Raw genomic sequence first — 24,103 nt, 5'->3', positions numbered from 1 at the left:
CTATTGAGCTGATGTAATGTAATCTGTTCCCTTGAAGGTCAGCAGCAGTGTTTATTCTGAATTAAATGCATCATTTGAGAGGAATCTCAGCAAGGAGTTTGGCAAGTTTTCACTCATGTATTTCCCTTCAGCAGGTCCCCCAGGGCCACCAAGTTCCATGAGAGGTCCTCCCGGAAAAGATGGGCTTCGTGGGCCACAAGGGCCTAGGGGTGAACGAGGCGAGAAGGGAGAGCGAAGGCAGCCTGGACAACCAGGTGAAAAAGAACAATCTGTTCATTTAACCTTATGGGGGTGGCGGTGTCTGTCTGTATGTGCCTGTGTCTCTGTCTAAAGCAACCTAGAGAAAAATGGCCATAACTGAGTTTTTTAACTTTCAGTTCTACTCTGAAAAGTGACTGTGTAAAAATGGCATCTTCTTACTCAGCTGATCTTCTCCCTGTGTCTATTCAGTTGTGTCTGCTGGCTTTCCTGGCTAGGATAACTTCAACCAATTACTCTGAATTGGGCCCCGCCCCTAAGAGAGCCTCGTGCCCAAGCCCCAGTATGGCGTACCGGCAAGAGCCAGAGCGCTGTACCGGGGTGGCCTGGCTTCCCCAGGTGGTAATTTAAAGGGCCTGGGGCTCCCAGCCCTTTAAATGCCACCAGAGCCCCACTGCTGGAGTCCTGGGGAAGGGCTGTGGGGCTCTAGGGGCTATTTAAAAAGTCCAGGGCTCCCGTTGCTTCTACTGCCCCAGCTGCCTCTGCCGCCCCAGTCCTTTAAATAGCCCCCAGAACCCCGCCGCTTCCCCAGGGCTCCCTCGGCTATTTAAAGGGCTGGGGCGGTAGAAGCAGGGGAGCCCCGGGCCCTTTAAATAGCCCCCAAGCCCCGGGTTGCTGCTGCTACCCTGGTGGGGGAGGGAGGAGGAGGGGGCACTCACCATAAAGGGTGGGCTGTACCCCCTGTACCTGCACCCCCTGCCCGCAGCCAGCCCCTGCTGCACCCCCTGCCCACACCAGCCCCGCACCCCCTTTCCTGCCTGCACCAGCTTCTGTCTGCAGCCAGCCTGTCTCCAGCCAGCCCCGCACCTCCTGCCCTGCCCGCAGCCAGCCCCTGTCTCCAGCCAGCCCCGCACTCCCTGCCCTGCCCGCAGCCAGCCCCGCACTCCCTGCCCTGCCCGCAGCCAGCCCCGCACTCCCTGCCCTGCCCGCAGCCAGCCCCGCACTCCCTGCCCTGCCTGCAGCCAGCCCCTGTCTCCAGCCAGCCCCGCACCCTCTGCCCTGCCTACAGTCCTGCACCAGCCCCTCTCCAGCCAGCCCCTGCCACACCTCCTGCCCTGCCCATACCAGCCCTGCACCCCCTGCCCTGCCCACACCAGCCTCGCACCCTCTGCCCCCCCCACCTGAAGCCAGCCAGTCCCACACTCCTTTGTCTCCAGCCCTGCCAACCCCTGCCGCACCCCCCTGCGGCTCTGCCTGAAGCCAGCCAGCCCGCCCACCCCACACACCCCTGTCTACAGCCAGCCCTGCACCCCTTGGCCTGCCTGCAGCCAGACCCTACCTCCAGTCAGCCCCTGCCCTGCCTCCAGCCAGCCCCATGTCCACCCATGCCCTGCAGTTCCCAGGGCAGTAACCCTGCACACCTGCTTCAATGAGGGGGGCAGGGAGCAGCTGGGACCCACACATGTGCACACTCTAGGGTGACCAGACAGCAAGTGTGAAAAATTGGAACGGGGCTGGTGGGGGGTGGTAATAGGATCCTATATAAGAAAAAGACCCCAAAATCGGGACTGTCCCTATAAAATCAGGCCATCTGGTCACCCTAGCACACCTCCAGGGAGTCGGGGGGGGACCCACACATGTGAAACGGAGCTCATTTCTAGTTCAGGCCCATCTTTTTTAAAAAGAACTTTAGGTAGGGTTAACATACATCCGTATTTTCCCCGAACATGTCAGGCTTTTTGGTTCTTAAATCGCCATCCGGGACAAAAATACGGACGTATGGTAATCCTATTGATACAAAAAATACATACTGTGGCACATCCCTTAAATCAGAACTTTTTATAAGGAACTGGTTACTAAGAAATGAAAGGCTTTTTTTTACATATTTTTTTTAAGTCATCCCTGCTGGGGCCCTGACAAAAATGTTCGAATTGGGCCCCGCACTTCCTAAACCCAGTCCTGCACCTGAATCTCCAAAAAGCCATCGTTACAGAGTCACTATTCAGAGTACAGTCGTACTTTAAATGTAAGAGTATTTTAATTAAGCTAATTGGCACTGTACAAGCTGACAAGAGATGATTACATTTCTGCAAGGTTATCCACAAGATTTGAATCCATGACCAACAGCACTAAAGCTTCTACCTTCCATTATAATTACAAGGAGACACAACACCCACTTTACAAGTCTGTCACACTTGATTCTGCTCCACCACCAACACCCCATGTGGTCGGGCTTTCCAGAGCAGCTATCCAGTCACAAGTAGTATCTCATCACAGCAAAATCTACTTCTCTGACTATACCCTGAGCGCAGGCCATCCTTTATCGTTAGCAGCCATAGAGTAGAAAACTACAGATTATAGCTCAGATTCTCCTGACCAACCAGGTCCTGGGGGATTGGAGGTGAAGGGGGTGAGTGCTACAAAGCTAGCTTTTAATCTACCTTTGCAGCTTCCCAGTGCTGTAACCAGGAAGCACTGAAACAACCTGAAAGATGTTGTATCTTACACCAGCTGTCAGTGATCTCAAGAAGCCCATACACTATCTTAGCATCAACCAGGCACAGCAGTACACCTACCAAACCCTCTTTTGCCTGATGTGAGGCACTGGTGGGGCATTAAAGATTAACACAAAGATCTCAATTTGAATTTTTCATAAATGGTTTCCTTCTTGAAGTAGTTTCCTTGTTTATTATCAGGATGGTTAGCATATGAAAAGGCCATTCATTTAACACACTGAGATCAAATTCTTTCACATAGGAAAATCAAACAAATGTAACTCAGTCACAAGTGTTTTAGAAAACTGCTATTAATTTTACACAGTGACTTCCACATTATCGGTGAAGCCTGGTCCTAACGCTTAAACTTAAGGGAATTTTTTTTCTTTTTTTTTTTTTCTTTTTTTTTTGGTCCATAGGCCTACCTGCTATTCGTAATCCTGAATTAGAAGAAACCCTCAAAGGATTCAAAAATCAAATTGCCAGACTAGAAGGAGGTAATCTGTCTGCTTTTGCTTTTTGCCTCACCCATAACTTGATTAACAAGTGTGGAAAAAATAAGCCATGTTATACCAGCTCCTTAAAAATAGTCTGAGTCTTGTTCCATTTATTTTTACATTCTTTTTATACAAAGAAACAAGGATCTCTGGGGATGGGCAATGATACATTCTGTATTGTGTTAAAGAGGTTAACTTGCGGGCTATATAATTAGTTACTAGGGTTCCTCCTACCAACCCCAGATAACTGTGATAGGTGGAAACACTGATGCAAACAAGGCAGAGGTGTCTTATTGCATAATCCCTTTCTGTGCAGAAGTGCTTTCAGGAGTATCTCTCTGGGTCACCTGAGTTCTGTGAGTGACCCTGATGGCCATCACAGTTAATCTGTGGCTACAAAAGTGACAAGTGTTGTATCTAACTAAGGCCTGCAAAGATTTATGCATGTGCTCAACTTTACACACTGTGAATAGTCCTAATGAAGTCAGTCCCATTACTCAGTGTATGCAAAGTTAAGCAGGTGCACTAGTCTTTAAAAGATAGGAACCTAAGGAGCAAAGTGGATTTTTTTTATTTAAAATTCTTCTCTTCTTTCCTTCATTTCTTCCCCTCCCATCCACATTCCCTTTGACTCCTTTTCATTTTAATTTCTCTCTCTCCACTTTGTCATCTTCATATATTTCTCCTCCCTTTTCCATCTCTTTCCCATCTCCTGTTCTCTTCTAGTCTTAGAACGCTAATGAATTCTCCTCCCCTTCTCTTTCTCCCTTTTCAACTCCCCTCCTCCATTCTCCTCTCTTCTTGAGTTTATATTCTCTTTGTTCTGAAGTCACTAGACAGGAGCAATAGCCTGCTCAATTTAGCATGTCGTTGATGTTCCGTCCAGCAGAGGGCAGTGTTTGGTAGGCTAGCATGACATAGCCCATGCTCTGGGTTTTTTTAATCTGGGGGTGGGGAAGGAGAGAGAGTTGTATGAAGTTTGCAATTTGTGTTCCTTATTTTATTCGGAAGGGTTATTTTATTATAGAAGAATACAGAAAGAGGGAGTCCCACTATAGTAGTAATCATGAGAGTGTAAAATGATTCAAAAAAGTTTAACGAGCTTTTGCTTTACTTTGTGTAGTCTTTGCTTTGGATGGGAACATAACATTTGGGAAAAAAACTTTTGCTACCAATGGACAAGAAGTCGATTTTGAGACCACACTGGAAGCATGCAAACAGGCGGGCGGCTCCATTGCATCTCCCAGGAACAAGGGGGAGAATGATGCTGTTTTCAGTATTGTGAGGTTATTTAACAGATATGCCTATCTGGGCATTAAGAGAGGTGCAATTCCAGGTAAATTCAGTTTCCTGGATGGAACAGCTGTAAATTATACAAACTTGCATGCAGGTGGGCCCAGTAACATAGGGGAAAAAAACTGCATGGAGATGTGCACTGACGGTGCCTGGAATAGCACAAGTTGCAACCAGAACCGCCTCACTATCTGTGAATTTTAATCCTTGCTCCTACCTTTCCTTCAACATGTCGGACATCTGTAGGGTCCGTTGAATTCTTTCTTTCAACCACAAACAAGAATCTGTTTTCTCAGCATTGTAGTTAGTGACTTCTGTGATTATTCTGTATGAGAAAATCAATAAAGTCATGATGCACTATCTTCCTTTGTGATGTTCATTAAGCCAATGCTAACCTACTAACCATAAAGGGAGAGCTACCTGTAAGCGCAGCACTGACTAATTTACAGGATTCCTATCAACCCCATTGGGCTGCTGGTTTCATTTAGAAGCAGAATTTGCAACGTTTAATTACAGTTATGATATGTCAGCCTAGTCTACCAGCCTGGACCCATTTGGGACTCTAAGGGGTAACCAATGAACAAGAAAAATTGTATCACAAGTTTGGCACATATCTGGTGATCATCACCAATACTAACTGTTGCGTGAGTCCATATGTATGATTGATAATTTGCACGTTTCAGGTACTGCCTTTAGGAGTTCATTGTCGATGGGAGTTTCTCACTGGTTATGTTCTTCCTAGCAAACAATTTGTAGCTCACATTATCCAGAGGTCCTTGCTTCCCATCACAGTACAATAAAGATACCAGTGAGACCCAGGCTGCTGAGTCTGAAAAAGCTGCCTTGGGTGGGACTGCAGTAACGTACCTTCAAATCCTGCTAGTGATACCAAGCAAGGACTTAACTAATTCAGCTACTGCTTGGTTCTTCGTTAACTCTCTGGTTAGGTCAGGTCTGTCAATTCCATGAATTCAAAGTAATGGTCCTAATTTATAAAGCCATCAACAGACAGAGACATAACTACCTGCTAGACTGTCGTATCGGCGTTGCAGTGTGACTGCGTCTGAATGTTTCTGCTCTTTATCCTCAAAACCAATGGGAGTAGACTTATAACTAACTGCATGTGGTTACTTTAATGAGACACCACAGCTGGAGGTTCATGCTTGTTCTTGGGACGGGAAGAAATCACTTTTCTTTTGCTCAATGCTGGGGGTAGGAAATAAGCAGGATTCACATAGAATTTATCTCACTAGCTTTAACCTAATCTGAGCAATACCCAGCTCCAAAAGGCAATAATCCAAGCATTGTTTCTAAGTGGGGCTGCTGTGAGCAAGGCATGGGCTGCCAATGGGTGCAAAGAGCCACACGCAGGCTGCAGTCACATAGCTGTTTAAACTTTCAAAGTGCTCTAAAGTTCATAGCCAGTCAGATTGGCTTGGAAATTTGTATGCTAGTAGAAGGCCTTGAGTACCATTTGGGGTCATGGTCCAGGGGTGCCAGAGATACAACGCCCTTTTCCTCCTGAAAAATGAGTTGTGTTTAATTTTAAATTGCTCACTAATGCAGAACTACATTGGCTTGAGCAATGGTATGCTAAATGAAGAGGCAGAATAGTGTCGGGGGTACAATTTGGGGAGTCATCTGGTAAAAAACTCCTCCCCTTTCCCTTTTTTCTTTTTAAACAATGGGGAAAACTACACAGGGAACTCCAGTAGCATTTTAGTCAGAGGTACAGCAAGCATGCAGTGCTGAGCTGGGAACTGAACTGAGACTATGCCTGCTCAGTATGTACCATAGGCACACAAAGCCAGAGCCACAAAGTTACCTACATTCCAGTTTTAGGCACCACTGTGAGCCACAAAAACCCTGTTCAGCTGCTTCCCAACCATATAAACTCACTTGGCACCTAAGTTTTTGCTCCAAACGTTGACTAGGCACCTACTTTTCTGCAGCTGAGCACATGTATTGCTACTTCACTGTAGGCACCAGACACCTATCTCATGCCTAGGCCCCAAGCCCAGGGCAAACAGGCATTGTGCTGCCTTTCTTCCCTGTGGGACTAGAGCTGGTTGGTAGACTCAGCAGCCGCCTAACACCACAAAAGGTGGTCGAGAAGGAGACAGACCCGTTAGCTCAATGGGTAGGGTATTTACTCCGGACACTGGAGTGCGTGGGTCAGGTTCTTCGCTTTCCCTGCTGAGGAAAAGGGTTTGGAGGTTGTGGAGTCTGTCTCCTCCCAGATGAGGGTTCTGAGAGGAGAAGCAGTGCTCCCGCCTCACCTTTACCCAGTGGTTAGGATACTCACCAGGCGCAGGGGTCGATGCTGGTTCAATCTCCCGCCCAGTGAGCGGCAGCCAGGCTTAGAACAGGGGTATGCCATCTCGCAGGTGAGTGCCCCAATCATTAAACTAAGGCATAAGCTGATGTGGGCTATTCTACGGCTATTGGTAAAGCTATTCCAATATTATTCAATAATTATTGGGCCACAGTCTGAGGCCCTCTCTAGTCCAGGGGTTTGAGTGCTCACCCAGCAGGTAATAAAGTTAGGTTCAAATCGCCTCTTTGATTGAGGGAAGGGGATTTGAACTGTGGTCTCTTACCACTCAGGTGAATGGCCTAAGTATTAGTCTACAAGGTATGCTGATGGGTTGTGCCCTCAGTCAGTCTTGTTGAAGCTGTTCCACATTAACTACCTCTTAATTGGGCCAAAGCAAAGATGAGAAGCCCTCTATGATATGGGGGTAGAGGCCCCACATGGACAAACCTGGGTCAACTCCCCTTTCTGCCGGTTATGAAAGGGTTTGAACAGGGGAGCTGCAACCTTAGGTGCGTGCTCTTGTCACTGGCTCTTCCACTTTTACTTAAACATTAATTGGGGCCCCAGAAAACATGCAAATTACCCTTTTGTTTCCAGTGGTTAGGGTAGTCACCCAGGCTGTTAGAGACCCCACTTGAAAGCACTCTGCCATACAGGCGTTTATGAATAAAGTGGAACAGCTTCCACAGGCAGGCCTGAGGGAGTCGTCTCCCCCACACACACACACCACACACACACACCAGGTATATAGCCCACACACCTGGCACTAAGTGATCCCCTTCAAACTGCTTCTTAACAGGAATAGGTAGTTGGGAATTTGACCCAGGCTATCCCATACCTTAGGTTAATGGTTCTCAACAGTGGATCTGCAGCCCCCTGGGGGTCCATGTACCCTTTCAGGGGGGCCATGGGGTCCCACAGCTGAAACCCAAGCCCCAAGCCCCGGTGCTCCCAATAGGGCAGAAGCCCTGAGCCCATGGACAGAGTTGAGGTGCATGGGGGGGCAATGCCTCCCCCAAACTGCATTGCAAGAGCAGGGTAGTCCTCGGGGCAGCACACCCCACCCCCCACATCCCTCCTTCTCTCCCTGCCACCCCAACATCCTCCTCCCAAGGTGGGAAGCCAGAACTGGGAGTGCAGAGTAGCTGCTATTCTGGCTGGTGCCATGGAGCAGTCAGCTGCAGGGTTCACTCCTCACTGCTGATGCCTCAAGTTAAAGCTGCTTCCAACCTCCTTTGCTCAGGTGGCTGGGGGAACTGATGCCTGGGGCCAGCAGTGGTTGGGGCTGCCTGGGCCAGGCGGAAGCTGGCCATGGAAAAGACGAAGGCAGTTATGCATAAAGCCTGGGAGATATTTCAGCCTGAAGGGTGAAGGGCTATAGTGACAGAGCAAGGCTAACTCTGCAGTCACTCTCAGAGAACTGGGGTTATAGCTATGGAGCGATACATAGGGAACACAAAGGCTTGATAACACAGGACCGGAGCAAGTGCCTGTGGCCACCCCTGGTGCAAGGGCAGACCTGGATAGAGCTCTGGGAGGTGCAGTTTGTTATAAAGCTCCCAGGAAGACAAGAGGCTTGGGAAAAGGCCTGAAGAAAGGTTAATGGTAGGAAGGATTCCAGGGTGGCAGATATCCGATGGAGGAGAGGATCAGCCTGAGTTCCCCTACCAGTCACTGGGAAAGAATGTGAAAGAATGAGCACAATTCAGAGCACAGAGCTATGGGTGTGATGACACTGGGCCCAGAGTCAAGGCCAGAGACTTGGCACAAGGGCTTGGACTTGGATGTGACTCTCTGTTCATGCCCCTCCCCTGCCCCACTCCTTAAAGGGGGGGCACTAGACCATGCCGGGGACAGAGAACCAAATCACAAGGAGAAGGGCAGGACCAGAGCAACCATTGACAGGAGGCAATGCTACTTCACACACAGTCATGGCAGGAGGGGCAGAGGCTTCGCTAGTGCTGAAGCCAGTCTACCACAGGTGGTTAAACCTAGAGTTCTAGTGCTGAACCAGGATCTAGTTCTAGTTGAACAAACTGGTGCCTGTGTGGCTCCTCACACCATTGTTTGGTGAATTCTCTTTGGCAATACTTGTATCCCTTGCCGTACCAATGACATTGTTTATATTACACAGTACTGTGTTTCCATGTGAGCAGAACAGTGCCATTAACCCACTCTATTGCTTATTAGGCTGCAGAAAAATGCAATGGGCATGATCCATGGCTTGTCCTGTGCACTTAATCAGGGTGCAGGAATCAAGGTGCTAATTTCCTCTCAGATCAGCTCCTGGGGCAGTGCAGCTACTCAGGGCAGATTGTGAACTGACACTTCAGTCCCAATGCTGTCAATCACTGTACTGTTATGTTTAACCCTACTGCAGCAATATCGGTGGTATCATGATTTGTTTCTCTATAGCAAGTAGGAGCCCCACTCATGGACCAGGACCTTACTATGTTAGGTATTGTGCACACACAGCACCAAAAAAACAGCCCTGTCCCAAAGAACTTACAATTTAAGGATAGGCCAAGAGTCAACAGGTGGATACAGATGTTCCACCAGGGCAGGGATGGCTCTAGAAATTCCGCCGCCCCAAGCAGTGCGGCGCGCCGCGCCGCTCGCGCCACCCTTCCCCGGTCCCGCGGCCGGGGCAGAAGTGCCTGCAGACCGTCCCGTGGTCCCGCGGCTCCGGTGGAGCATCCGCAGGCATGCCTGCAGGAGCTCCGTCCGAGCCGCGGGACCTCAAGCGGAGCCGCGGGAAGAGGAGACCCTCCGCAGTCATGCCTGCGGCAGGTCCGCTCGTCCCGGGGCTCCAGTGGACCTCCCGCAGGCATGACTGCAGAAGGTCCGCCGGAGCCAAATGCCGCCCTGTCAGGACAATGCCGCCCCACGCGCCTGCTTGGTGCGCTGGGGTCTGGAGCCGGCCCTGCACCAAGGGACCATGTAGTAGGGGATAATGGCTTTTTCTTGGCTTCCCTACTCTACCACTTTTCCAGGCCATGTTTTAGCACTTATGACCATCATTTCCCCTGCCTCTGGCCATGAGCCTCGCTTGGCTCCTCACTTAGAGGCTGGAGAAATGATGGCCTGGACAGCAGGGGAATAGGCAGCAATTACTAGATTGGTCTCTTTCTTATACTAGTTTTACACTCATGTACCTGCATTGAAGTCAGAGTTACTCCTGAGTCTGCCCCACCTGAGAAGAAACTTAGGCTTCAGTATTTTTAAGATTAGAGTAAATGTAATCTCTCTTTTTAATTTTAATTTGGTTGACAAGGTGGCTCAAGATATTGGTTATGCAAATCAGCGCTTCCCTCGGGTGCTGGGCCCAATCCAGGTCAGGTCAGTAGTCACAGAGATTCATTGCAATATATGAGGGTTATTTACTGGCAAAGAGAAATGAGTTGCTCGTCAAAGTCTAGTGTTCAGTAGACATATACACACCTCATACAATGTACATGCCACCTCATGTCTCCATCTCAGAAAGTGCCCATGCATCTTTGGTGTCATTCTTAACTGACAGGCCATAGGCAGCCCTGGAGTTTAGCCCTGTCAGTTCAGGAACTTGAAGCACATTGGCAAGGGATGTCTAAGAAGAACCTTGACACGCAGCTTACCCAGTTGTATCTGTTCAGTGAATAAAGTGGAGAATTTCATCTCCAGCACACTCAGGCAAGCTCTCTTTATAGCAACTAAATTCACTTCGAAATGGTTATGTTTTAAGTTGGCCTATGCATATATAACTCACAAACTAGGGTGAAGGATTTGTGTCAGCAAATGCCAGACTAAAACCCAACCCTGAAACTTTATTTGTCCCTTAAGTTTACATAGCTTTGATGAAGGCAGCCAGCTGGTTTAGTACCCATACTTACTTGCCCACGCCTTCAAAAACCACCCTGCTTCCTGGCACTCCAAATGATGCCATGTAATGTTTGAAACTCAGGATGAAGCTGGATGTGTTGTTTCCAGGAAGGACATGTTAGTGTCACTGTGCCTCAGTGGGTCACCACTGAGGCTGCCAAATTGAGGACAGGCCCCTGAGAAATAGGATAGCCTCGCCCCAAACTGGTGGTTACTCTATCATTAGATTATGCCAAACCAGTAACAAAAGTGAACTTCTGTAATCACCACACTGGCCAACAAGAAGTCAAAAATTCGATCTCCTTAGGCATTCCAGCCCTTGGCTCACCACCCAGACACTAGAGTTCATGATGAGAGGTTACTGAAAACCAATTTCACCAGTTCTAGGGTCCTCTCAATCTAAAGGGACCAGCCACCTAGCCAGGGCAATATATAACTCAGATCATACCCAATAGTCACCCTGATGCCAATCTTTTAGTAATTAAAAACTAAAGGTTTGATAAAAGAAAAGAAGAGTTATAAATGGTTAATTGATCATATACATACATATGATTGCTAAGTCCTTATATCAGGTTTGAAGGAGTGATGGAATAAACTGCTAGCTTGCAAAAGTTGCTCTGCAATTGCCCAGAAAGACTGGGGGTCATCAGTTCTTGTTCAAAGCCTCCTTGTTAGAAATCCAGTCCAGAGAAATGAAGCCCAAATGGAAGTGTCTCAAGTGCCTTTGATATCCTCTGCCATGTGCATGGAATTTTACTGTCTCAAATGAAGCCCACAATAGCACAGGTGCATGGGAAATTACTGGCCCAAATGAAGTTCAGAGTCACCTGAGCATGTCACATGCCCTTATATGCTTTGATGACGCACAGAGGCAGTCATTGCCCGTATTCTTTCTGAGCCATCCACAGGAAAAGCTTACTGGGCCAGATTAATTTCTTCAATGGCCCATTTTGCGCTAAATGTCCTTAACTGGCCATCAACACATAGCTGTCTTACCCAAATGTAAATTCTATCTGGGGGTTGCTACCCAGGATTACAAACACATGTGTAAAATGCAAGTACATAGCCAATATTCATAATTTCAGGTACAAAGATGATACATGGCTTTAACCAGGATAGTCATCATATCTGATTGATTGTAACTTTTCCATTGATACCATACATGATACACTTTATATACATTTTATGAAAATTGTGTAAAACGGGCTCCTTTCTTATACACAGCATCACAGTTAGTTTGCCACATTAACGCTAAAACAGATTGTTCACCACAGACCTCATTGAAAACAAGTAAACATACTTTTAAGCAAATGATCACTTGGTTTGAAATTTTCCATGAAACAGACAAGAAATTGACCATCACCAGTTAATATATTTGAGAAGATATGGGAATTCCAGCTAGAAATCTGGACCATTAAGAGCCAGATGCAGAGTACAGTGCTGTCTATGGAAAGAGTCCCATTGACTTCAGTGGGACTGGATCAGGCCCTAATGGGGCAAATCAAGAAAAATAAATCAATACATAGCTGTGTGCGACTAGTAAATAGGGTGACCAGATGTCCCAATTTTATAGGGACAGTCCTGATATTTGGGGCTTTTTCTTATATAGGCTCCTATTACCCCCGACCCCCTGTTCCAATTTTTCACATTTGCCATCTGGTTACCCTACTAGAAAGTGATGATGTTGATGATTTATTTAAAAAAAAATAAATAGCACAAGCCATTTCCCTGCCAAGAAGGCCTTAATTAATAACCAACAAGTGACTCTTAAAATAAAGCTTTTGACAGTATGCAAACCCACTGCCAATCATTTCACCGTGTTTCAGGACAAATCATCAGAGGCACGTGTGGTGAAGACAGATTAAGCCTACTTGAACATTACTTTAAAAGGATCATGTCACTTTAAGAACAAAGTGGGAGGTGATAGAGGCACCTACAGTACAACTATTCAGCGGTGTGTATTTTAATGTCAGCCTTACTTGATCCCTCTGTCTCACAGGCTAATCATGCTCCCAGTTAGCTGCATTTGTCCAATATGTTGAACAACTTTTAAGAAAAACTTACTCTATTTCAGGCTGGCAACCAGGAATGGAATCCCATGCAAAACAACTTGATGGTATCAGTGAGATTTGAAAGATACATCTAAGACTTTAATAAGAAGGTAAGATTAGACAGGAAAAAACAGAATTGCTAATGATTTCATACATCATGCTTTCTTAGTTGCCTGTAAGAGTAGAAAAAGAAACAGTGCCTGAACAATTCAATCCAGAACATGAGTTTATTAGCCAGGTTGCAAAAATAAGTGACAAATATGGTGACAGTTAATACTGGTGTTTCTAATTTCCTTTTTTGATCATTTTAAATTGCTCATTTTGTCATTCAATGTAATAATCTGCTGCTAACTCAATGTAGTCTATGGTAACTAAATGGATGTGGAGTAGGGTCTGCAAATACATTGCCCTTGACAGTCCTTTATTATTTGAAACAAAGCTCCTGTAATGTACAAAGATACTAGATTCTCAGCCAGTGTAGACTGGCATAGTTTCATATTGTTGACTTCAGTTCTAGACTGATTTACTCTGCTGCTACTGGTTTCTGTTGCTTCCATTTTAAGTATTCTCAAAATGTATGAAAGACTAATTATAGACGTTCTATCATAGGAGGAGTTACTGTCCTATATACAGTATATGGCCCCTACTTACAATAAGTACAGGAGACAGGTGGATAACAAACATATGCCACAAATTCCAAAATACACACAAAACATGCCTGGATCAAATATTAAGAAAATTCTAATTTTTCATATTCTACAAAAAGACCCACAAACTTTCATTGACATTTGGGTTCACACATTTGAAATAGTAAGAGAAAAATCATGGGTCTATTTCAACTAATGCAGTGCTGCTGTTTATGTGAGACAACAAGCTGAATAATATCACAATAACGGGGAAAAAATACATTTGTCAGTGAAGTCCCAGTGGTCAGAAATTTATTAATAGTATGAGATAAAATAATCAAATATACTGTGTAAGTGTATTGTTTCATTTAGTATTTTTCTTTCCTACTCCTTATTTTCATTTTATCAAAATATATGTCAACACTGAAATTTCATATTGTTTATAGAACCCCATCAAGCTAAATTTACATTAATTTACACTGTGAAATTACCAGCTTTATTATTTAATACTGTGACTAAACAATGACGTCATTTCCCTTTAAAAAAATAAAATAAAATTGCAACAGTATAATATGCTCAAAAGGAATTCCAGAAATAGATTGAAATATTTATGAATAACAACTAAGAGTTTGATCCTACACTTAATACCATTGCTGGATGGGAATTTTTCAACAATAATTTTTCAGTGGAAAATGCCAATCTGTTGAAACCAAAACTTTTCATGGGAAAGAGGCATTTTTTATTACACTTTTGTTGGGAATGGTTTCTCATGTCCAGGATAGAATTTCTGGAGAGACAAAGAGAGAACACTCATGTCAGATGCTGAAGAGTTTGAAATTTCTCCCAAACATGCCCTAACCTCTGGGCTACTGCTATTCTGGGTTGGCTCTCTGATTTTCCACAGAAAAGGTATCCAAAGTTTTGTTTCACCCCAATGGGAATTTTTTTAAAGTCTCACATTTTTGCAGAGTAGGAAAACAGTTTCCTACCCAGCTCTTTTACTACCAGTTTTAGTGCTTATTATTGTAAGTAGTAAAAATGACTTTAAAAATAATGGGACTTATAGCATTAAACACTATGCCCAGTAGTTAGTGTTTTCAGGATAAGGGCGTTTGTTTGGGGGCGGGGGGGGTTGGTTGTTGAAGAGCTAATTTCCATTAAAAAAAATTGACAGGCATTTAGTCTCATAGGAAGTCAGTGAGATTTAGGCATCTCTGTCACTTCAGTGCTTTTGAAAAATATATTTGTAGGACTTAACTCAAGAGTTGAACATTTTTTGTCGGAAAGTGGCCCTTTTTAAAAATGGAAACTTGTTACATAAAATTTCAGAACAACAACATTTTCTGGCTCTCCAAGTTTTCTACCAAGTTTTTGACTGATGTGTTTGCCAATTTTTTCAGAAAGTTTAATCAAAATAATTTTAACATTTTAATGGCACCTTCATTTTCCTCACTGAAGAGCCCTGCAAAACAAACTAAAAATTTCAGAACATTTCACAAAAAATTGTTTCCCTGTTTTGACTGGCTCTAGTTATTGTGTCTTACTGTTACAGAGACGGCCCAGTAACCCAGCTTCTAACTGGTATATGCCTCAGTGGACTTGCATAGTGTAGCGTAGGCCCTTTAGGAGTAATTACTTTCTTTAGAGGAGCTGTATAAATCCATTCGGTTGTTGTAACTATTAAAATATGGGTTTGGCAAATAGTAACAAAATGGACATACAATGTAATATTTAGACCACTAAGTTAAAATAATTAAATCATAGTAAGTTAATGGAGACTGAATTATATGAAGCAGAATCAGTACACAATTGTTATTTTTAATCCATTTTACATTATTTTCCCATAACCTATTTTAGAGCACCTGTCTCCACACAAGAAAGGATTTGTATATCCTTAATAAGAGACTTTTAAAAAGTTCCCAGTTCTCCAGCTGATGTCAGAGCAGAAGCAGCATAGTACAGAACAAGCCCATATGCATAGTGAAACTCAGACTTACATTTAAAAAAAAAAAAAAAAAAAAAGCTAGGGAACGTTGATCATTGGAGAACGTTCACCAGCAAAACCCATCCTAAGTTAAGTGTTAAAACACCATTACCCTCCTGATTGTTTAGGCTTCAGAAAATGTCACATCCACCTTGATGTGGATGCCTTAATTTATTATTTTCCCCACTACTAATATTGCATGCTTTATTTTTAAGCTGGCATGTATCATTTTAATTACCAGCAAGTACTCTAATATGGTAAACCAACAATCTAACTTAACTCCTACTGTTTCCGTAAAGGGATGGCCTAGTGGTCTAAGCACCAGGTTTGAAATACTGAGACTATGTAGATTGATAGAGGGATAGATAGAGATTGTTCTGGCAGACGAGACCACAGTCTTTCATGCCTCCGAAAACTGAATTCCAGGATTGTGTCCTGTTTGCTTTATGTGCACCTTATCAACCCCAATGAGTTTTTTTGTAGGAGTCGGAAGTTGCTTCAGTGTCCTTAGATTAAAGTTTCTCTCTCTTTCTTACTTTGCTGATTGTTTGTCTGGCAGCTAGCTTCTACCTGAACTGTCTACATTTCACTAACTTCTAGGAAATGAGCAAGGGATGGTGCTGCTGAGCCAGTAACCACTGGCTGCTGCTCTCCTTTACAAAAGCTCACATGAAGCGACATCAGATGGGCTTCTACTTGGTGGTTATGCTGCTGCTGAAGAGGTGAAATTCCATCCTTCCACACAAAAAGAGGGAGAGCTCCCTAAAGAGGGAACAGCCTAGGCCAATAGTCTTAGTCCAAAAGTCACAACCGAATAAAACATATATTGGATCTATTGTGCTGTCAGCACTACACTTAGCCCATCAGGGCGGTGAAGAAAACTCAGGATCTTGTTAAATCTTGTAAAGCTTTTTTTTGGGGGGAGGGGAATCATGGGTGTAGTTTGACTTCTATATTTGGCGGGGGCCAGGGTAGAGGGATTTAACCAGGGCCACAGATGGCTAATGAGCAGGAGCCCTGATCCAGGGCAGTGAGTGCCTTGGAAGCCACATCTGGCAACCACACAGGCTCCAGAGGGAGAGGGGGCCAGGGGAAGTGTGGAGGGGTAGCCACCCGCCTCCCACACGTGGGTTTCCTGTTGACTCAGAGCCAACCCCACTTAGTCACATGGTGCACCACGCCCACTCCCTGTGCGGCAGCTGGCACAGCCAAGCCAGTCAAGTCACCACTGAGCTGCACCGCCAGGGGAGAGGTGATTGTATGGATTTTAAATTAGCAGTTGTTTTCTGTGCATTGATTTTTATTTATTTCACGGTACTCTGGTTGTACAGTACGTGTTTGCTTCCACGGTCTGCTAATCTGAGAGAAAACCTTCATTTACAGCAAATATTTCCAGCCCTAGGGACCAATCCTGCAATCCCTTACTGATGGGTATAGTGGGAGAAGTCCCATTGAAGTCAATAGGGCTAGCCTCAGTGGGGTTTGTAGACTTGGGCCCCTTCTTCTGTATGTGTTGAAAAGCAGCAAACCCCTTTCTGTAGGTGGCAGCGAGGAAGGATTCTCCTGAGCTCAGGCTCTCCACACATCAGCCACAGAGCTCTCAATGCTATTGAGAATGGGTGATCCCAGCAGGTTGCATGCATCCTACAGGAACTTAGGTGGGATCCCTGTGGTGGGGCCTGCCCTCACCACACAGGGGCCAGCCAGTAGGAAGTAGAGCTCCCCATTCAGCAGAACTGGACTTTGCTGCTATTCTTGTGTCATGAAGCACGAACCCCCGACCCTAATGGGGATCTACCAAGCCCTGCAGTAGCCCGGAGTCACTGAGCTGCTGTGGTAGCTACAGCAACTGTAAACAGCAAGCATGGCCCGAGGCAAGGGATGCACTGTCCCATCTCTGTCCATGCCTCCCGATGCCTTCAGCGAGAGCCCGCCCTGAGGAAGGTGGTGGGCTGGGAACTCACTGATCACCTGCGGAGTTCCAGGCTTCGCATGCCCCAACTGGGCAGGAGCAGGGAAGCTGCCCAGGGAAGAAAACTGCATTGAGTTTCTATAACCTACAAGAACTCCTTCCCTAAAGGTAAATGACACTCTGGAAAAAGAAATCTGTTGCAAACAGACTGGAATTAATTGAAATGATAGATGCAAGATAACAATCCCTTGCTACATATTTCAGAGAGGGCAGCAAAGCAGCAGAGCCGCTCAAACAGGTTCTTCCAGTCAGGTCCAACAAATATTGTATTCTTGTTCATGAAACTAAAAATCATCCAGAAAATGCGGCTAAACTATAAAAAAATCCTCTTGGCTGGCAGTACAGTGATGACAATAGTCAAGAAACTAGTAATTATAAGCTCTTCAGGGCAGGGACTGTTCCTTACTGTGTTTGTACAATTCCTAGCTCAATGGGGTGCTCTTCTCAGTTGCCCTTCAGGCACTACCATAATAATGTTGAGACTTGAATGTCAGAGGCCATTCCAAGACAAGGAGTTAAATATTACAGTCAGCAGCTTGGACATACTTCACTAACCAAGTGCCTGCTAGTTTCCTTGGTACCTCACAAATACTCACTGCTAAAAACCCACACACAAGCTTCAAAGCTAAGGTATGTCCATATTTGCTTTACAAACCTTTAGCAGTTAGTTCTTGCTCAGTGAAACACAAAGCATCAAGCTAATTCACTGGCAGGGATTTTTTTTTCTCTGTTGTTACACCGTCTTGTGGTCTGTACCTGTCATTTAAGGGATGATGTGTCTCCAGGAGGTATTCAAGAGTAACACAATTACACTGAAACCATTTCAAAAAAAGCAACCATATGTTTATCCACATGTCCTGTACAGTTCCAGCTGACTGACTATTAGCTGCTAGGTGCTATATGAGTAGCATTAAACACTAGTTACTAAGGGGATATCCTGGTAGAAATGAGAACACAGACTCGGTTATATTTGTTGTTATGAATACTTCAGATCATATGCCTCCATGGATTTTGGGGCCATTATTTCATTTGGTCATTGTGTCAAGTTCTTGACAGCCTTCCCCAAGGAGAATCCCATGTCGAACTTGCTTTGTACTTTTCCAGAGAATAGTCAATAGTGTAAAATTTGTAGCCTTTCAACACTCTACAAAAGTTACCTAAATATTATGAAATCTAAAGAAGGACAAAATTATGAAGCACTTTGGACTGATCATAAGAACAAAGCTAAGAGTAGGGCACTAGGTTATACTCACCACCCCCTTTGTGAAAGCCATTTTAAGATGTATCTGAGAATAGAAAACAAGAGACTGGCACAAGCTAGCTACTCTCATTCTCCATTTCACTTTCCCTAGGCCTATGATCCCCTTTTGACCAGCTGCAATAAAGCGATTATTACTGCCAGAGACAGAAACTATATTAATGTGCTAAAACCTGCAGAAGGCTAAGAAAAGCCTTTTACATAGCTTCAACCGGGTGCTGGTGGGAAGACACCAAGATGGGTTCCTTGAAGGGAAAAGGTGACTGGGAACTTGTCTCCTCTTCCTCCCGCCCTTCCCCACCTCCCCAAAGTGCTATCAGAAGTGCCTTGAGTGATGATGATTAAGGGCACCAGGATCATCTCTGTTTTCCACCTGTCAACAAAGACTAAGAATACGTCTATACTACCCACCGCATTGGTGGGTAGTGTTCAATGTATCGGGGATCGATTTATCGCGTCTCACCTGGACGCAATAAATTGATCCGCTAATCGATGCCCATACTCCACCTCGGCAGGAGGAGTAAGCGGCATCGACGGGGGAGCCATGCCAGTCGACTCGCTGCCGTGAGGATGGCCAGGTAAGTCGAACTAAGATACTCCGACTTCAGCTATGCAAATAGTGTAGCTGAAGTTGTGTATCTTAGTTTGAACCCCACCCCCCATCCGCTAGTGTAGCCCAGGCCTAAGTCTTCAGACCACCTGGCCCAAATATATTCCCATCTGGTGTTTAAACTCTGTAAATTCATTGTAGACTGTAGATTTTCAGACAAGTACTAGACTGCAAGTATACCATAAAACAAGGCCTTTCGTCAGTACTTTGTGTTTCTGCAGCCCTCAGCAATGATCTTAAAGGCTATGTTATAATTATGAGCTGCAAAGGAAGTCTTAGCTGTTCTAAAGAATGGAAGCAGTTCACCATCTTTTCAAGGCAGCCTGCTCTTTCAAGTTCTAAATTAGACGGTTAGTCATATGCAGTCAATGAGATGTTTCATTTTGACAATGATGACAATAGGCCTATTTGCTAAGGATGGGGACACACAAGTTTTAAGTTGTGGTTGGCCAAAGAAAGGGTTTTGTTTATCTGGTGGCAATTTAAACGCTTCCATGGGATACCTTGTTCTAAAAAATGAATAAATAATGAAGCTCCTGAAACTACTGCCCCTTTAGGGTTCAAATACAAATACAGCTTCCACCAGCTATAGTCCAAAGATAAGGTAGAAAGTGTGGCTAACTTCAAGCAAGTCTGAAGTAAAATGGCTAAAGTGTAGGAGCCACCTCTCAGATACCCTCCTCTGATCAAGTTTAGCTCTCGCTATTTCTCCTAAAACCCCTTCCTCAAGGGATTTGTTGCCTGCTGCTATTGAAGAGTCATCAGCTATCCTTGCTAGAGGCTCTTGCTACTCCACCCATGCTGGTCAGCAGGTCGCCGGGATGCATCTCTCATGAGCGTCCCTCCTTCCAAGGGATGTTACTCATTAGCATCCCCAAATCACTTATGTTCCAGACCAGTTTAGTGTCCCCTCAGTTCCATTGACAATGATTTACTTCAGAAATGAAGAGGAGGTTATGGACAGACTTATTTTAAAGGAAAAATTCCATCATATTTTATGTTTCCAGCATGAACATTTTACTGTGACTGGCATCTAACGTATTGTGTCCTACATTTGAGGCTTGGCAGGTTGGGAAATATGCAGGATGGTTGCTTGTTTGAAGAGGTGTTTTAAACCTATTTCTACAATATTCTGCATGCAAGGTCCCTTCACCTCAATGCAAAGCTATTCATGATAGAAAATGGAATTTAAAGTGGTTGTAGGCCCATTTCAAAGGGAGTGGATAAAATATCCAAATGCTGACTGACATGTCACAATGAAGCATGTTCAAATGGACATTGTCAACGTTGTGGGAAGGGGGGGAGAATCACATTGCCATCTGCAACTTCTGTATCTGCTAGTTACAATGAACCCGGATATTTTTTAGAACTTACAGGAGTTAGTAAAAAATCTTTCCATTTGCCCCTCCCATCATCATAATACAAGTTCCTTATGAATTTAGCGCACTTTAAGACACTATTGAAATGATTGGTTAATCTAATTTTGAAATGAATATAAAGGTAAACTGGAATAAAAGGGCAAGAGTTAACTTAGTTACACAGCACCATTAATTCTCAACCCCCCTTTCCCACCGAATATCTTACACTCCATCTTTTTCTGCTCCATGTTGTATAGGTCATTTGAAGTAGGTAATTACTGGGATAAATTTTTAATGTGCTCATTTCATCTCAGCCAAAATTTAAAAGAAAAAGTCAGTGGTGCTGTTTCTGTTTCGACTGTGTGATCAGAAACTGCTGTGCACTGTTACACTGGCTTTTCGTTTCCTCTCCTAATTAGCAGCTATGGAGAGCTATAGAGCATTAAATGGGAAAATAAACTTCTGGTGGAAAAGAATGATGCAGTTGAAAAATTGTTTGTCTGCATGTAGGGGTTGTGGGGGGAGAAAAGCAGTACATTAAAATAGGGCGAGAAAAAACAGAAACACAAATGGGAACAGAAAACAGTGGAGGAAAAGCAAGTGTCCAGGTAAAGGAGGGAAAGGGAAGGAAGCGAAAAGAAATCAAAGGTTAATACAAAACCTGAAGGAAAATTGAAGGCAAGAACAGAGTAAAGAAAGCACTATTAGCAGAAGAGACAAACCAGGTTAGCAAAATGAAGGAGAGGGGAAATAGTCTGATACAGAGGTGTGCAGAGGCCACGAGGCCAAATTAACCAGCTCCTGGACAGAACACACTGTACTCCTGCTGTTCTGACTCAATGGAGAGTCAGTGCAGCATTAGTCAGAGCAGCTAGAGTGGAGAAAGATTATCTGTGTACCTACAAGCCAGTAAACCTTTTATGAGATGTGTATTTTATACAATTGGTGGCACAGGACATGATACAGCTATCTATACTGAGAGGGGAAATAACCTGACTGGTTGCATTCCAACAAGGATGACTATTTAACTACAAACATGCAGCTAAGATAACAATACAGGTAATAATCACATTCATGCTTCAGGTTGTAAGCTGATCTGCCAGGCGTCTGGACAGAATTTCTTACTTCCGTGTACAGCATTGCACAATTTACTACAGGTGAAATTAATTCATCAAGTTACAGTTATGTGGCTGAAGGGGAAGGGAGTGGCTTTGCTATGTGCTAGGGAGCAGCTCTCCAAACAGCCTTACCTAGACCAGGGGAGGGGGATATAAGATTGGGGTTTCTGGACTTGAAGTTCAAAACTCCCTGCATAAGAGTGGGTGCACTGGCACTCCATTGCCCAGAATGGAAAGGAAACTCCAGCTCCCCAAAACCCATGAAAAATCCTTGGATTGGAAGCAGAGTTCAGGATTTGGTCCTCAATTAACAGGTTCTGTTTCCTTTTGCCTAATGGCAAAATGAAGTTCCATTTGGAATCTGCTTGATGATAAATCCCAATGTTCCTAAAAAATGTCACCAGCAAAATCCTGCTAGCATTCATTAGCAAGTCAGGTGTGCCAGATACCATCTCCACCCATGGGTCACAGGATACGATCCTTATTACAGATCCTTTGCCCTAGCCTTTAAGGTCCTGCAGTTTAACTCCTGCCTACCCCTCTGCTCCAATCTTGCTCTTTTATTGCCCTTTGCACCACCCGAGATACCCGACTTACCACTCAACTACACACTTTTTTCCAGTGCAGGCCCCTTCACCGGACTCTGTCCACCTGTCTTCAAGTTTCTCCTCAAAAGACCTCCTCCTTCAAGGATTTTCCATCTACATTTTTTAGTGTTTTACAATGTTTTTCAGTGTTTACAAAACCAGTGTTCTCATTATTAGTCTCTCTTTGAATTTTAGCATATAGTTACAGTGAAATTCATGTATTTTCTACAATCACATATTTGCGTGTCAGTATTCAGTATGTAAGAAGTTTTGGCATTTTATACATGATGGGACAAATTCTCATCCCCTGTGCAAAGTCTAAGTGAGTGGGCTTTGTGAAGGACTGTGGTGGGTTGTGTCTTGTCCTCACAAACCTTTTGGTATGGTGTGGAGAATCAACACTGCTACTTTGTAGCTACTACAGCAGCTTTACAGCTGGGTTAGCAGATGCAGCTCTCTATGCTCTCCTGTTACCAGGAGGTTTGGCTCAGTGGATGTGCATGATTTGTGCATTACCTAACGTCATATAAACATAACTGGAAGGTGGAAAAGGGTAGCTCAAAGACTGAGACTTCATTCATCTGTAATTTATTAAATCAACCTAAGAAGGGGACTTTAGAAATTAACACTGCTGGGAAGAGCAGGTACTCATACCTCAGTAAAAGGAAGTCTGGCCTCCTGCAGGAGTGTCTGACCAGTAGATTGCAATTCCAGGAGGAATGCCCATAAAACATCGTTTTACTTCTCCTACTTCTGACCCAGCTTCGTTTGTGAGCGATAATAGCATGATGTGGCATCACTTTAAAGTTCTGAAGCTTTGGTTTCATTTTCAGAGCCTGGCCTGGCCTGTAAACTATCAGCCTGCAGTTTTATGATAAATGTATAAAAAGTACTGTAGTGCTGACACATATCACCCTCAACTTTGCAGGAGCAGAGAACAGATTTGTTTTAAACACCAAACTATATTGCTTCTCCTAGAGCTTTCCCTATCCAGTAAGTTGTTCATATGAGGGTGGCAGTGCGCTATATTACAATGGATATCATTAATGCACTTGCAGGGCTAACAGGCAGCAGCCTATGCCTTTTTGAATGGATGGGTGGGGGCTAGGGTTTGCAGTTTGTGCTTAGCCAGACTACTGGGTTGAAATATATGTCTTACTGGTCTACACCCAAGAGTTGTGATCTCACACACACACTAACAAGGTTCACTTACCACTGGGGCACTTTCTTGTAGCAGGGTCTGAAGATCAGATCTCATCCATTCTGGCACCCCTTTCCATCATTTGCTTGTGCCATAATCTCTCTCTGCAAGACTCAGACAGGTCACCCTATAGTTTTCCCCTTCCAGGGTATGAAAGCCTCTCCAGACAAACTGTCTGACACCATCTCAGATAGCCCTCCATATCAATTCTCCATACCAAGCCCTCCATATCAAAGTCCAGGCCACTTACCCAGTGGCTGATATGTGTGCAGGCCTGGGTTCCCCTTTCCAGCCCAGGGATCCTACAATCAGCAGCCAAGGTCTACAGATTCTCAACCCCAGCTCTTTCCCTGGGCTGCTTCCTACTCTGCCTTCCACATGCTTTCTTCCCCACAACTTCTCGGGGTAAACCCTTCTCACAGGGCTCTTACTCCCCCAAGTTTCTGCCTGCCAACCCACCTCTCTGTACCAAGAGAATAACTCCAGACTCACTCCCTTCTGTTCTCAACTTCCTGGCCATATACAAGCCCAGCCTGCTCCTGCCTAGCAGGGCTTCATCCCCAATTAATGCTTATCAGTCAAGCCGGACTCCCCCCAGAGTGTGGTTGATAATCTTGATTGGCCTCTTCTGAGTCACCTTCACTTCTTCAGGCTCAGGTGGGGGAAACACCTCATTTCTC

The 24,103-nt window shown here is 44.7% G+C and overlaps 1 protein-coding gene and 1 long non-coding RNA gene across 7 annotated transcripts in view; one reads left to right on the top strand and one right to left on the bottom strand.

The window, feature by feature from the left end:
• Positions 1-4,748, top strand: part of LOC120368535 (pulmonary surfactant-associated protein A1-like) — a 19,777-nt gene extending 15,029 nt beyond the window's left edge. For 4 of the 5 annotated variants that reach the window (XM_039480653.1, XM_039480654.1, XM_039480656.1 and 1 more), the window contains 3 exons: positions 132-254; positions 3,113-3,190; positions 4,314-4,748. In XM_039480653.1, coding sequence (XP_039336587.1) covers positions 132-254; positions 3,113-3,190; positions 4,314-4,687 — 575 coding nt within the window. In that variant the 3' untranslated portion in view covers positions 4,688-4,748. The remainder of the gene's footprint in view (positions 1-131; positions 255-3,112; positions 3,191-4,313) is intronic. The other variant, XM_039480657.1, reaches the window with a different exon arrangement.
• LOC120368539 overlaps positions 1-24,103 on the bottom strand; it is a 25,391-nt gene extending 1,288 nt beyond the window's left edge. Inside the window, exons 1-3 of one of the 2 annotated variants that reach the window (XR_005582632.1) lie at positions 23,436-24,103; positions 10,242-10,424; positions 4,701-4,808 (exon numbers count right to left, since the gene is read on the bottom strand). This is a non-coding gene — a long non-coding RNA (uncharacterized LOC120368539). The remainder of the gene's footprint in view (positions 1-4,700; positions 4,809-10,241; positions 10,425-23,435) is intronic. The other variant, XR_005582631.1, reaches the window with a different exon arrangement.

The sequence above is a fragment of the Mauremys reevesii genome, linkage group 7, assembly GCF_016161935.1.
Source record: "Mauremys reevesii isolate NIE-2019 linkage group 7, ASM1616193v1, whole genome shotgun sequence".
NCBI classification, from domain to species: domain Eukaryota; kingdom Metazoa; phylum Chordata; order Testudines; family Geoemydidae; genus Mauremys; species Mauremys reevesii.
The sequence above is the reverse complement of the archived record's forward strand: the minus strand, read 5'-3'. Positions and strand labels throughout refer to the sequence as shown.